Source organism: Balearica regulorum, chromosome 1 (assembly GCF_011004875.1).
Source record: "Balearica regulorum gibbericeps isolate bBalReg1 chromosome 1, bBalReg1.pri, whole genome shotgun sequence".
Lineage (NCBI taxonomy): Eukaryota > Metazoa > Chordata > Aves > Gruiformes > Gruidae > Balearica > Balearica regulorum.
Genome location: NC_046184.1, coordinates 22561254 through 22575333, shown reverse-complemented (window position 1 = coordinate 22575333; position 14080 = coordinate 22561254). Strand labels below are relative to the sequence as shown.

General features: G+C 40.0%; 1 protein-coding gene across 5 annotated transcripts in view; it reads right to left on the bottom strand.

Annotated features, from left to right (window-relative positions):
* Positions 1-14080, bottom strand: part of TRABD (TraB domain containing) — a 35932-nt gene that overhangs the window by 15920 nt on the left and 5932 nt on the right. For 3 of the 5 annotated variants that reach the window (XM_075742816.1, XM_075742810.1, XM_075742821.1), the window contains exons 2-5: positions 8989-9051; positions 6755-6833; positions 3970-4136; positions 2835-2975 (exon numbers count right to left, since the gene is read on the bottom strand). In XM_075742816.1, the coding sequence (XP_075598931.1) occupies positions 2835-2975; positions 3970-4136; positions 6755-6833; positions 8989-9012 (411 nt within the window). In that variant the 5' untranslated portion in view covers positions 9013-9051. Of the gene's footprint in view, positions 1-2834; positions 2976-3969; positions 4137-4273; positions 4411-6240; positions 6352-6754; positions 6834-8988; positions 9052-14080 lie in introns of those variants that run through there. The other 2 variants (XM_075742828.1, XM_075742833.1) reach the window with 2 other exon arrangements.

The window sequence follows — 14080 nt, the reverse complement described above, 5'->3', positions numbered from 1 at the left end:
GGCAGCTGCCAGAGGGCTGCTGAAGCAGATAAATCTTCCACCGGACTCAGCACAGAAACGCTTATACTACATATGGGAACACAGCCTAAAGAGCGGGTGCTGGGGCTACTCTTCAACAGTACACCAAGTCACAGATCCAGTACTAACTGCAGAACTTCAGGCAGAAACAAACCATTTGTATTTTAGTCTTCTGAATTTCTTCTTTTAAAAACCCCAATTCCCACGGACACAGCCCTGTGCAAACAAAGCTTTGCTGCCTGGAGACTGGAACTGGTTTTCCTACTGCTGCAAGCACGCTGGAGGTTGAAAGCACAATTGAAGGCAGCAAGTGACAGCAGCCTGCTCCTGTCATATGGATGTACCTGTCATCTACCAATACACGTTATATCTGGTTTATTTAATGAGGCAAGCCTGTAGGTTACCTAAACCTGGAGGGTTGTATTACATGATGCAAAACAAGGGCTTTTTCACTGGTCAGAAGCATAAAAAACCTCCCAATGTTACAATATATTCCTGCACAGGTAACTTGAAGTTAAAGGAGCAGGTTAAAAAAATGAGTTTGACCTAAGATTTTGCTGCCACCAGCCCACTTTCTCTTCTGCCCCAGATCAAGGTTTCTCAACTCCTCCTCTGTGTCAGGACTAGCAGTCACACAGCCCCACAGGGACACGATGCAGCTAAAAGCAAGCCCTGGTCAGACTGCTGCACGGTCATGGTATGGACACAGAAGGGACAGTGGAAATGGGAAGCCAGGGGAGAAGGTAAGACGAAACCAGTCTTACCAGTTTGGTTTAAGCCAACTCTTACTGTGCACCTTCAGGTAATCAGGATTTGAGCCAGATATCAGTCTGCACTGCCTTGCTTTCCTTAACGGAAATCAAACAGGTAGTTCTCTGCAAACAACTGTAAGGGTTTTGAAATTCAAGGAGGGGCTGGAGGAAAGCTGTTTTTAACCTGCAACAGTTGCTTGATAAGCTGTGAATACCAGTGACCCATTGTAAGTGTCTCATATTGACACTCTGCTTGGTTTCCAACTTCAAGTAAGAGCAATGAAATGCAATTTTCTGCTTAAGATTTATACAAGTGATTATAAAGACACAGTTTTCTTTTCCTAATTTCATACTCAAGGATGAAAGTTGCAAGCAGTTCTGACTTTTGGTGTAACTTTTGGACCCAAATGCACATTTCAATGACAGAGGACAACTGAAACATGACTGAGCAACTTACCAGCTGGTTTGATTTTTACTAGAGAAAAACAAAGACACTATAATTTAGCATGAGACAGTTGTACTGTTTTTCCTGGTTTTCCCTATATAACCCATGCTGCTACTGAATCAAAGGAGGAAGGTTGGGTTGGGTTTTTTTTCTTCAGAGTATAGACAGAGAAAAATATTATTTAAAAGGCACAAATTTTATTATTTGCGTTATCCCTGGTGACAAAGGAGACTAAGATTGAGCTGTAACAATAGGAAGGGTCTTTGTCTTATTCTTTGGCTTTGGAGCCAACAGAGTCTGCATTTCCTACTGTCTGCACACAAGATCACTTCAAGCTCTGGTAGGACATGCTAATTACAAAGCTGCCAACATGAATTTGCATCACAGAAAAAAAAAGTCTGATATTTTCATTGCCCTTTTGCTCTTAACAAAGAAGCACAGCAAAAACTGTTACATTTGGCTTTGACATTAAAAAAAAAAGCTTCTGTGCCTGTTTACTAGGTCAGAAGATGCCAGCTATGCTGCTCTGGTTGTTGTGAATACGCTTCTTTTGCCTACAAGCATCAGAACAATCCGCCTTACCTAAAATAAACAGATGGATGCAGTAATTCATGCAATATGCAAGTGTTTTGCAACGTTCCTTCCTTTGATAGGACATAAATAAAGAAAACAGGAAAGATGCATCATTGCCTAACTCTTGAGTCAGACAGCTTGCCCTAAGACACTATGTACACACACACACACTCACGAGTAGACTAGCCCCCAGCCTTCTGCATGGATGTAGATTATATTCTTATGAAGGGTGCAATCCTGGAAATTCCCCAATTACATCAATAAAACAATTCCAATACATAACTATCACCAACAAAAAAAAAAACAATCTATGAATTTGTTAATTCAGCTGGACCCTGGAAACTCTTTTTACTATTGACCACATATTGCCATTCTAATCAAACGTCCCGTCATTTTTAAGTCAACTTGCTGCTGTTTCACTGTGCCTAGCTTAAAATTAAATACAAGCTGAGTGAAACTGAAAAAATACAGGGTGACACTTGTTTTGCACACACATCCCAGACAGCCTCAAACTGCCAGAGTAGTTATAATTTGAGTAAAATCCCATATTTTTCATCCCAGGTTTTTCAAAAACCTCCCTCAAGGCCTACTGTCAATTAGAGACTACTCAAGAGACAAGTGGATAAGAATTAAAAAGAGAGAGCAACACACTAGAATGAAGAAGGAATGCAACTAAACAGATCACGACAAACAATACCAAAATTAAGTGCTCCCTAAATAACTGTTATACAGATGCAGATTACAGGAATAATAATCATATTTAAATGTATTAACAGAGCATTACGATTACAAAGTTAGACTTGTGTCCTGCAAATGGAGCAGCTGTTAAACCCAGGAGGATTCCTGCCCAAACAATCCCGTTGTGGAACAGAAGCCCTCAATACTCCAGCTGGTAAAAAAAACCAAACAAAACCCACAACTAAACCTAACTTTGCCACTCTAACAGTACTCTCACCTAGGTGATCAGTATTAGGTTCCCAGTTCTGGTTGTAACTTGACAAATTGCTCTTAACACAAACCTTTAATTCTCACTGTGGGAAACATACCTGCTTTATAGCTTGTTGAAGTTTTTCCAGATTTATTTCTTTGGCTTCTTTTAGTAATGTCTTTTCATCCATCTTCAACATAGAAACTCTGTACTGGCATAGTTCCACCACAACTACATCAGGCTGCACTTCTTGTATCGTCTGAAAAAGATGAATTTATTTATACCAGTTTAGGAAGCATTAAACAGAAGTGCAGCCAGTACCAATACCATAATGAGAAAAGGGACTTAATAAAAGCACACTCCAGCAATAATTTTCAATCAAAAGAACAGTGAAAGAGTAAATAAGACTTCTCCAAATAGCTATGCATTGAGAAAAACATTAAAGAAGGTGACAGCGAAACACTTTAGTTACTGGATGCTTTGGGACAGGAAGATGGAGAACACGTTGCGCTGGGGACGGGGGGGGAAGAAAAACTTGATGTTAAACTTTTCACATTCACAAAGTTCCTTTGACCATATTCTGCCACCATTTGCAATCTGAGTTACAACAAGCTCTGTAAGAACCAGGGTTAATGATTCTGGCACAAGATTCCTCCCCCTCTAGCTCCTGGAGCATAAAACCACTCTAAACTGCACACTTTGCATGAGGTATGGTATGAAATAGTTCCTACTTTCATGAGAGCTTTGGACCTATTTGCACATCTTGAGAACGGAATCCAAGTTTGGGGCAGCATGGTTTTACAGCTCAGTATTATACACCCCAGATACAGAGAAGTTGTAAATTGCAGTTTCTGTTCTTGGCTTTGCATGTTCTCAGCACGTCCCCATCACAGTGCGTACGCAACAACCACAGTACGCACTGTCGGTGTGACATGATGCTGTATGGTGACAGGCAACGTAAGCTTCGCTAGCAAGACTTCTACATTTAACACTGGCACTGTATCTGCCTTTGTTGTTTAAGGACAAATAAAAGTATTTGAGATGGGACACCATGTATTGCATCAAATATTATTAAGATAATGTCTACTTCTTAGTTCATCTCACAGTATTGTTAGGCCTCCAACAGCTAACAAGAAAAAACAGTTTAGAGGTTACAGCACAGAACCAAGTCAGAGAGATGGACTTTGTTCTACTTAATGCTAAGTTGACAACAGTATGAACAGGCTGCTGAAGAGTTCCCACTTAGTATTCACCTTCACTACATCCTTTTTGCTACTGTCACTGAAGTGGGCTGTTCCAACCACATATACTTTAGATCCATCCTCGGTGTCAAGCTCAGTCACAGTGCTTGGTAAAGTAGGCTTTTTCTGCCTTTTCTTCATCTTCATCTCCAGAAGAATTTTAAATGCATCTGCATCAGCTATAGAAGTACAGAAAAATAGAAAAGCAAAGCACACATGACTATAAAGAGCAGGTAAGTAAAACAGAAAATAAAAATGTCACCACTAAACAGTAGAGCAGAGCTAAAAGGCCATTGATTTACCGCTGTAATCTTACATTCAATTCTGAGGCTACATCATTGAGAGTGCCACCACTGGAGAGTCTGCCTCCAAGCATGGGTCTCAGTCCAGGTTTCCTACCCTGTGGACACTGGGACAGGTTGTCCACGCAGTTCAGTAAGGGAAAGAGAGAAGCTGTGTGGCAGGTAAGGTGGATAGAGAAGCAAAGAATACTTAGAAAAGGTATACACTAAATTGGAAAAAAAAAAAAAAAAAAGAGCATTTTTTAAATTCTAGAACAAAAGCGTTCCCTTTTGGGATTTTATCTGTATAAACAATAGCAACACATGTACAATGGTGTGACTATGCTGGTAAAGTTACCTGCACGTACTGGTACATACAGGATACCTACGGTACCAATCTTAGCCTTTTCTGTGATTAACACACCAGGGATCAGTATACAATTGAAAATTAAACCTTAAGAGGTATTCAGGTCAGGAAACCAATCATTCTTCACTAGTTTCAGCAACAAACTATTTAATACCAAAATGGTACAACATGAATTCAGCCCATCTATGTCGAGCTTGCCATGGAAAACAGGAAGATCTATCAGTTCCATCACAGCTGCTTGTTAAACGTCAGAAAGCCTCATTAACCAAGATAGAGAAGCTTCAGTTTTACATCAATGGGAAATACAGTAACTTTGAATGAGTCATCTTTATGCTGTAATGCATCTTAGGAAAAAAAAAAAAAAAAGCACCAAGTAGGAAAGCAGAGTTTTGTTTCCAACCAACTCTCTTTCTCTGGCAAGCTGTTGCACAAGTTAACAGAGGTCTCAAATGGTCCAGAAGCCTGGAATAGGATCATAATCCCAGGGGGAAAAAAAAAGGTTAGTGAACAGTTTGCAGGCAGGATGTCAAAGATGCAGGTAGATTACAGCTTCCTACCATACATTCATTCGTTTCATGAATCTAGTTTAACTGTGGTTCCGGCCTGAGATCTGTCCCACAAATACTTATCTCAAGATTTTATGTCAAAAAAACCCCACCCCAAACAAAAGCCACCTTCCAACATCCTTCTTAGCATTTTAGCAGCCTGCTACTTCATGGTCAATACTCAACAACACAGTGTGCTGCAATCAGTACAGTCTGATCAAAAACTGTGCTGCTACTAAAATAGATGGTGATGCTAAGGAGAGAGTGGGGAAAACATGACTGTAAAAGGAAGGAGAAGAGGTAGATCTTTTGCATTTGTAGCACTCTCAGTCACATTATCATAAAAGCAGCCATAGTACATCAAACAAAATCTACCTAAGCAAATATCCTGCCTCCCACAATGGTCGAAAGTGGATATCTAAGGAAGAATATAAGAAATGTGACAGTGCGCAGAATACCTTCCCCAAATACTCCTGGTCTGAAGCCATTTATGGCTCAGATTCCCCAAGTTGCAAGCGGTTTCTACTTATTCAGTAACCCTTACAGGATTTAAATTTCTATTAATTTTTCAAGCCTTCACCTCATACATATATTCAGAAGTGGCCTGAATAATGTTTCATGTGAAGAAAAAAACTGCTATAACAGTGCGGTACCAGATGTTATCATTTAAGAACATAATCAAGGAAAACATTCTCAGGAGCAGCTATGTTTTTTTATTAAACCAACTTCTATATCTGGAGAAAAAAGCAACATAAAAAATTAATCTGCTTCTGCAGGTCTGAATGCTTTTCCCACAGCTTTAGTCAAGGCTCTGTTTGCTCCCATGATTGTTATTTCTGAAAGCCGCAATCCCTCGGGATTATTTAGCAACTTCAGCATTATAGTAACCTTGCTGTTACCCGTCAATTTGCCCTAAGGTGGTTCAGAGCCCATTATTTGCCAGAAGGCACAATCTGAACGTTCCTATTGTTCAAAAGGAGCATCATATACATTAACATCACACCAGTATATCAATAAACACAAAGTAAATCCTAAGTAGCTTTGTTTTCTCCTCCTGAGAAAGAAATGTCTGTCATTATCTGATCCTTACCACTAAAAGGTAAGGATTGATACTCTTCCTGGGCTTCACAAGACAGTTATGGCTGGAATACTTCTGTTCCACATCCTGCAGGCTTGGCCTTCATATCAAAACATTATCATGCTGGCATGGGCAAAGTATTCTTCTTGGGACAACTGATTCAACATCATAACACTACATGCCAGAACACCAAAGCAAACACGTACTTATCCATCTCTGGCTTAGAGAGCAACAGCCGAGTTTAAAACAATAGTTGAGTATATTTATTAAATCAAAACCCATTTACTTTCTTTTGAAAGCAAGGGAGCAGCAAACTGACAATCGATATGTCATTGCTCTTTCCAAATTTGGTTTATGCAACCGGGCCTTTCTACAATTCATGAACAGATTAAGTCAGATATGACCTCATTCGTATCTCCCTTTTGTGCTAACAGCCACATCCTTATTAGGTAAGGAAAAGGCATGGACATTTAGCTTAATATACTTTGAATGTGATACACCCTCCCCAGTCAAACCAGAAACATACAGATATTCTGCGATACACTTGACGTTTCCTTTGGGCCATCTTCTGGTGCATCAGAGGAGGACATTGGATCTGCAGCAGCCTGTATGAAACAAATTCAAAAGGAGGCTGGGAATTATAATGAAATGTTTTAACACATCTTTCCCCTTGTGAGTTTGCTCGATTTGAACCTACATATAATATTCAAGCAAGTAAATAATTTAAGCAGTGTCAACAGTTCAAAACATTGTGGTTTTACAACTCGTTTTCTCCTAGCTGGATAAGTATGAGAAAGAACATATAAACACCCCCCCATTTCATGCCTATTTTAAAACATAATATTTATACCTGACATGGAGTTAAAAAAAAAATAAATCTGGTTCTAGAATAAAAAGAACAAATTTGTCTCTAACACCACTATAGCGTTTCCTGTGTTGGAAACTAAAATGTGCACTGATTATTCTAATATCATTGCCATTTATAAGATGCCGTATTTGACTCAACTACCAGTCAGCATTAGTCTGTCAGGAGTCTGACAAAGTTAATCAGCACTCATAAGAATATACACATCCATTCTAGAAGAGTATGCTCAAATATTTTATTCTGTTGGAGTAAGTGTAAGGTAATATGCACAAAATATGCACACCCAATCTTATAAAGTTTACGTGTGTCTTTATATACATCAGAAATCAAAATCAAAAGGATGCAAAGGATCTGCATACTTTTGTTCTCTAAAAGATCAGAAGGTCATTGAAAAGTTTCCCAAAGACTGACTTTTAATATTATCACTAAGTGTATGAGGCAGGTCTTTGGCTAACAAAACTATTCTTCTTCTGTTTTTAAGTAAGTTTTAAAACCCATGCATAGAATTCGAACAATTCCAGTCATTCAGCCTATGTCATCCAAGCTGGAGAGGCAGAGGCAGTACAGAGAGACTTAAGAATCAGAGAAAGCTCAAGTATAAACTATTTTTAGGCAACTATATTAATTCTAAGTTGAATCAGAATGATCATTGTGAGAATTTGGAATTCTTGAACAACAATAAGTCAAAAAGTTAGACACAGGATGTGATTACATCATCATTCAAGTACCTTCCAAATGAAGGGCAGTATTAATGAGTCTGCAAGCAAGTAGCCAAGCTCTCCTGAGGGATGTCAGCTTTTTAGCTAGAATGACTGGTTTATTTACTTTGTACATAACCTGGTAGGATTTAAAACAGAACTGTACAAAGCACATCCAGTTGTTAAGAGCTTTCAACAAGAGTAATTAATTTCTTCTTGCATTCCATTATGCCAAATAGTAATTTTCAGATAATAAATCCTGAGTGTCTTACCTCGACCCCACTGAAGGTAAGGCAAAATTTATTTCATGGAGTAAGACCAAAACGTACAACAGCTTTACAGTGCAAAGTTTAAAACTCTCACAGCAACATACCATCCTTTCACTACAAAGCAAAAGTCTGTTCATTGACAACTGCAAACTGCAATTACACTGCAAATTGCAATTACATTCACAAATCTAGTCTAACACCAGCTCAGCTTTTGATCACAGCATATGGCTTGTCTCCACTGCTTGCATACATAACTCCAGTCACAAAAATATTTTGGAAAAATGTATCCATCTCTAACATATGGAATTAATCCTGTCACTTATGTTGGCTTTGTCATCATAACAACATTACAACACTGCAGTGGGAAAAGCAGTAAGCACCACATTAAGAGTCTGCTGTTCATTTGTGTTGTTTTTTTTTTTTTTTTTTAAATTAACTAACAGGACACAGGAACTGGTATTCTTACCACTCCTAAGAAAAAAAATTTCCTCAGGTTCACCTATTACACCAGAAAAAAAGGTTTTGAGATACATGGACAGTACTTAACCTATGTACAGTGAGATCATTCGTATTCAATCAATTTGTATAACTTACAAAACATTTTTTCCTCCTAAAAGCTTAAGCTCACAGGTTAGGCTATTTTCTGCAATTCCTCACTTGCAAGTAAATTAATACAGAAGACTTGTAATACACAAGACTTTTCAGCTTGAATTGGAAGGAAAAGGACCCTGAAAAGAACCACCTAAATATGGCAAAAAAAATAGCACTCAGCTCCCACTCCCGTTTTAAAAGGGATCTCGCACTGGTAGTCTCGACTCTCTGACTCTGCAGACATTCCGTGGGGATGAGTGGAAGGACCCGGCTGATTCGGTCTCTTGACATTCCCCACAATTCTACCAAGAAAAAAATCTTCAGCTCCAAGCCCTACCTCAGGCTGTTGCTCCTCTTGCATTCCTGCAGCGTAGGCTTATTTTCACCAAGCACACAAGAACTGCAAGAAGTAAAAGGAATGGAAGAGAGAATTAGTGGCATAAACAGGAATATTTGTTTAAGAACTGTAAGGGGGAAAAAAAAAGCAGAGGTGTGTCTACAATTTCTAATAAAAGTTGAAGTAACAAAAGTGGCAAACCGAAGATCCACAAATGCCACCTTCTCAACTCTGCTGCTATTAAAAAAAACCCAACCCAACAAACCACAGAAAAAAAATTCCAACACCACGCCCCCCACCCATCAGTAGGTTAAAACTAGTCTGTTTCAATACGGTTCTTGAGTTGGCTCTAAATCCAGAGCATAGTCCTGTTCTCACACACAATGAGAATATCTTGATAAACAAGAGCGGATTTCATGGGAACTCAGAATTTGCCTTTTTTGCCATCTTAGATTCTGTAAAAATGCCTTTTTCCTCCAGATCACTCTCAAGTAACTGAAGATACAGGATGGCTGTCAAAAAGGTTTAAGCAATAGCAACAGTCTTGCTCAACTAGATCAGTAGTTCTGTCTTGTCCAAAGAAACTACATCAAGAGTTTTTAGGCAAATTTTAAGAATCATCTATATTTCCAGGACTCACTGCTAGAAGGAATAGGAGAGCAGTTGCGGTCTTAATATTCAACTAGAGCACCACACACACTGTTATCTGATCTGTGTCATGCTATCATGTATATATTTACAAATATGCCATGGTCAGAACATCAGTCCGATCATGCCTGTGTGAAATACCCTGGGAATTGGATTTTCAAACCCTTAGTGAATGGTTTCCATGTCTCAGTTTTAAGATTCCTTCTTCCATCCATATTGTTCAAGTGCAGAAGTTCTCTCTGAGGCTGGCAGAGTACTATGATGTGACTTTGACGGTATTCTAAGGGGACTGCACAGGACACTGAACGCGTGACTAGTGCTCATTCTGCTTATTCTCCCTGCTACACCACTAAAATTGAAGCACTCAAAGAAAGTACTGCTTCTTCACTACAGCATTTTGGGTGACCTCCCACGTTTCTATAAAAAGAGCATTCGTCTGGGCAGCGTGAAACATGCAAGCGTAATTCAGACACCTGGCACACCTCCCTCCACACATGTACAGAGGGACTTCACACCTTCGTTTTGTCCACTGCTAGTGGTCAGCCAGTGAAACGGAAATCACAGCTGCAGGCTGGGCAATAAAAATGCAGACTGGCCAAGAGCTGGTTTTGCTACAATGCATAATATAAATTTAAAACTATGACCACGCCTTCTCCCTTTTCAGGGAGTCAAGTGAAGGAAACGTGGATTTCAGAGTAAGCTGAAACAGCAGGTGAAACTGAAATGCTCTTTTCTGCTTCAGTGTTGCTATGATTTACATGCAGCTGGACAGCAGAAGGAAAGAAGGAACCCCTTGCCCCGAGACCCACACCCCAAACAGGGACGCACCAGCTCACTGACACCTCACACCAGAGAGCCTGGCCAGAGCTGTATAGTGGTGTTTGAAGGCTTAACTGAAACCAGCACCTGTTTTTACACTGTCCTGTCTCTGTTAGATTGGTTTAACTACCTGTTGACTTGTGCAGTAAACCAGACTGGAGAGTGGATTCAGGTTAAAAAAAAAAAAACCACCTTTTTTTTTCCCCCCACCCTACCAAGGCATTTTAAGCTCCGATGACCAAACAGCTGCAGGAACAACTCCGGCAGCAAAACTGAAGGGAAAGTACGAAGTGGAGATGCTGAAACAAACACTGGCCTCTGAGAAAATACTTGTCCAACTACAACATCAGTCAGGGCTGTACCAACACTCTGATGCTCAGCTCCGGGCTTGGTTCTCAATTGGTTTACGTGCAAAATACCACAGTGGTTTTCTGCCAGTGAATCAGTTGGCCCTAAACACAAACTGAAGTTCTAAGCTTGGTTAAGGCCTGCCAGGGTTTGAAAACATGTCTCTTATCTATGGGAGTACTCTTAAAAATAGTGAAGTGCAAGTTTCAGTTAAAGAATAGACTTCTAAACAGAAGCAACGAGTGATTTTTTTTTTTTCCACCAAGTGACATTTTAGAAAACCTCATCCCGTTCTCACCACTTGGTAAATGATGTGTCTGATACTGGACAGAGAGAGAACTCTGAAGTTTACTCATACTAGCTAGCTTGACCTGTACAACCTTTGGAGAAAGTAAAGCTGTTCAGTGTGGTTCCCAGCTCCACCATAGCCAGGTTCCAGCCCCTGCAGGGAACCATTGGCACAATACCATGATGGTCACATGAGAGGCTGGGCAGCCACATCAACAGGCAAGTCTGCCGCTGCTTTCTTCTAGGAAATCTTGTTCTCAGATGCTTAGATCTGCTCAAGATCCACTGGAGGTGAAATGCTGTTGTCAGCAGCAAACTCCCTCAACTGAGCAACTGTCGTGAAAATCTGTGTGTGTTCAAGCCTTTCCTTAGCATGAGGGATGACAGGCACAAAACATGTCAACACCAGAGTACCGACAAGGCTGGCTACTCAGCTAGCCAATGTCCTCATCAACAACATCGGAGAAAGTACATATATTCTGGGATCTAGTCAAATACCACGGACTCCAGGCTGACCTAGCTCATCCACGTGGAAAAGGTACCATCCCTGTATGCCCATGTATTCACAGAAGATATCCACATCCCACGATACTTGAAATACTAATCCTGAAACTTCTGAGGGAGGACTGAAGATACCTTGCTGTTACACAGTTAAGGACCTGAAGCACATGAATCTGTACGCACTTCCTCCCACCACATCCAACAAAGAGAAAAATGGTGCTGATTCAGATCAAACCTTGGCAAACATCTGGGCAACTTAAATCCAAGCATTTCCAAATGTCTTAGAACTTGATTTTTTCAACCTTGCAGTTTCTTTTTGTTTTTTAATAAAGTTCAACTTCCTAAAGAAATGAGACTAGGTAACAAGGCAAAGCATATTTTTCTGTGCTTGCTAAGCCATAGGTGAATTTTAAACAAACTTGGCAGGGAGGTAAGAGTCTCACACTCATTCAGAGGTGCAGTTCACAGCACTTCCCAGCCAGGAAAAAAGATTACTGAAGATTACAGGGGGTAGTGCATAAATGTGTGAAAAAGAGGAGGTTGGCAGAACCTGCCAGGGAGCAGAAGGAAATTCAACCCCCAGTTGTAAAGCCACAGGCAAAAGCAGCTGTTCAAACAACTATATATTGTATCCCATAATATATATAGCACATCATCTCATAACCTCAAGTTTTTCTAATTACCATGGGATTTGGCATGAACATGTGAAACCAATCTAATCCCTTTCCTCCAGCTACTTCAAAAGCCTGTAAGAGGCCCTCATGAGATAAATCACATACTGAAAATCTTAGATACGACAGTGCATTTCTTTCAGACAAACTGGGAGAAGCAGCTTCTAGGCACTCAAAGACCAGAGATTAGAAAGTATTTCTGTTCTCTTATCTGCCAGGACACTGTCTTAATCTGGGATTCATTCCTTCTGCTGAGAGTGCCACCAAGAAAATTCCTGGAGCCAGAAGAAACAAGGAGCCTGACCTGGCTCCTTATGATCCAGCAAGAGTGGGGTTTGCCTCTGGAATTTTCTTGAAAGGACTCCTTGACGATTTAATTCCCAATTCAATCCCCAATTCAATCATGTTTTACCCAGCAAGTGGAATTCTTGTGCTTGTTTCATCTCTGCTAGTCCTACAGGGCTTGCCATTCACTGGGTGATTAAATATTGTTCTTTATGTATACATGTATGAACAAATGAAGCCCTTTTCCCAACTCTTAAGATACCTAGGCAACCAAACAGGAATTTTTGAGACCAAAGAACGGCAAGCCTAAAAATTTAGCCATCACTGATCCTACCGACAGGCACCTATTTCCGTTCAAGGTCTTCTTGTTCTGGCAGCACATGCAGTGCAGCCATTCACATTGACAACAGCACCGTGGAAAAGGGGCTATATTCTTCGGCTACACTTTGGGAATTATTCTCTTCCTCCCAACACAACAAGCTCAGAAAGAAGCACACTGGTAAGTGAAACATCTTCTAGCAATGCTTATCCTGCACAGTGGCTGACAAAAGCAGGGAGAGAAAGACCTCCCTGCCATGCTCTTTCACATCAGTCCTCCAGCTTTCCTAATGTAAAACAGCTTCAGCAGAGCTTCCTCTTTGTGTGAAATCTGCTCGTGAACTACTGCCTCGTTTTTCATACCAGTTAGTCTCAGCTGACCTAAATGTTTCTATTCTAGTGCATATTTAGGCATCTGAAACTCTCAGCCAGCAGTCCTGAGGAGACAAGAGGTACGCTCACAAGTCAGGGGTTCTAGCAAGGCAAGTTACAGGCACTAAAATGTGAGCTACTGTTAAATAACAAATGCCCTTTCTAGTTTTATTTCAACTAGGTGGGTCAGTGAGAACATTCAAACACAACACAGGATGGACAGGCAGTTCATTAAGGTATCCTCCTACAATAGGACTGAATTTCTTCCTTTATTGTATTGTCTAAATTTGCTTCCTTCAGACAGTGGTTCAACTGAATCAATAAAAAAAGCTTTTTTAAAAACTATCATGCTCCTACCTATAAAACAACTTGGTCAGCTACTCTTTAAAAAGAAGATTTTTATTGAATATTTTCTTCCTTCTGAGCTATACAGAAATTCAGGAGCAGCATTTGCTTTCCTCAACATGTTGACATTGCAAGAGGGAAATAAATTTCTCTGTAGTCTTCTAATTGCTCCATATTTTCATGCATGCATATCAGAATAACTAGTAAGAAACAAGCACAAAACTACCACAACTTGTTTTACCTTCTATTGAAAGGGAAAGTCAACAATTTTTATGTTTGATTCCACCCCCCCATCTAAATGCACGTATTACTGCTTTAGATAGTTACAATATTCGCTAGCACTGCAGAAGGTATCCACATCTCTCAATACTTGGAGTATTAATCCTGCAGCCTGTGAGATGGGATTATATGTACTTCCCCGTTTTGCAAATAAGGAACCAAAGCATATGAATACTTAAAAACATCTACAAACCTGACCTCTGGTATCTAAACAAGTA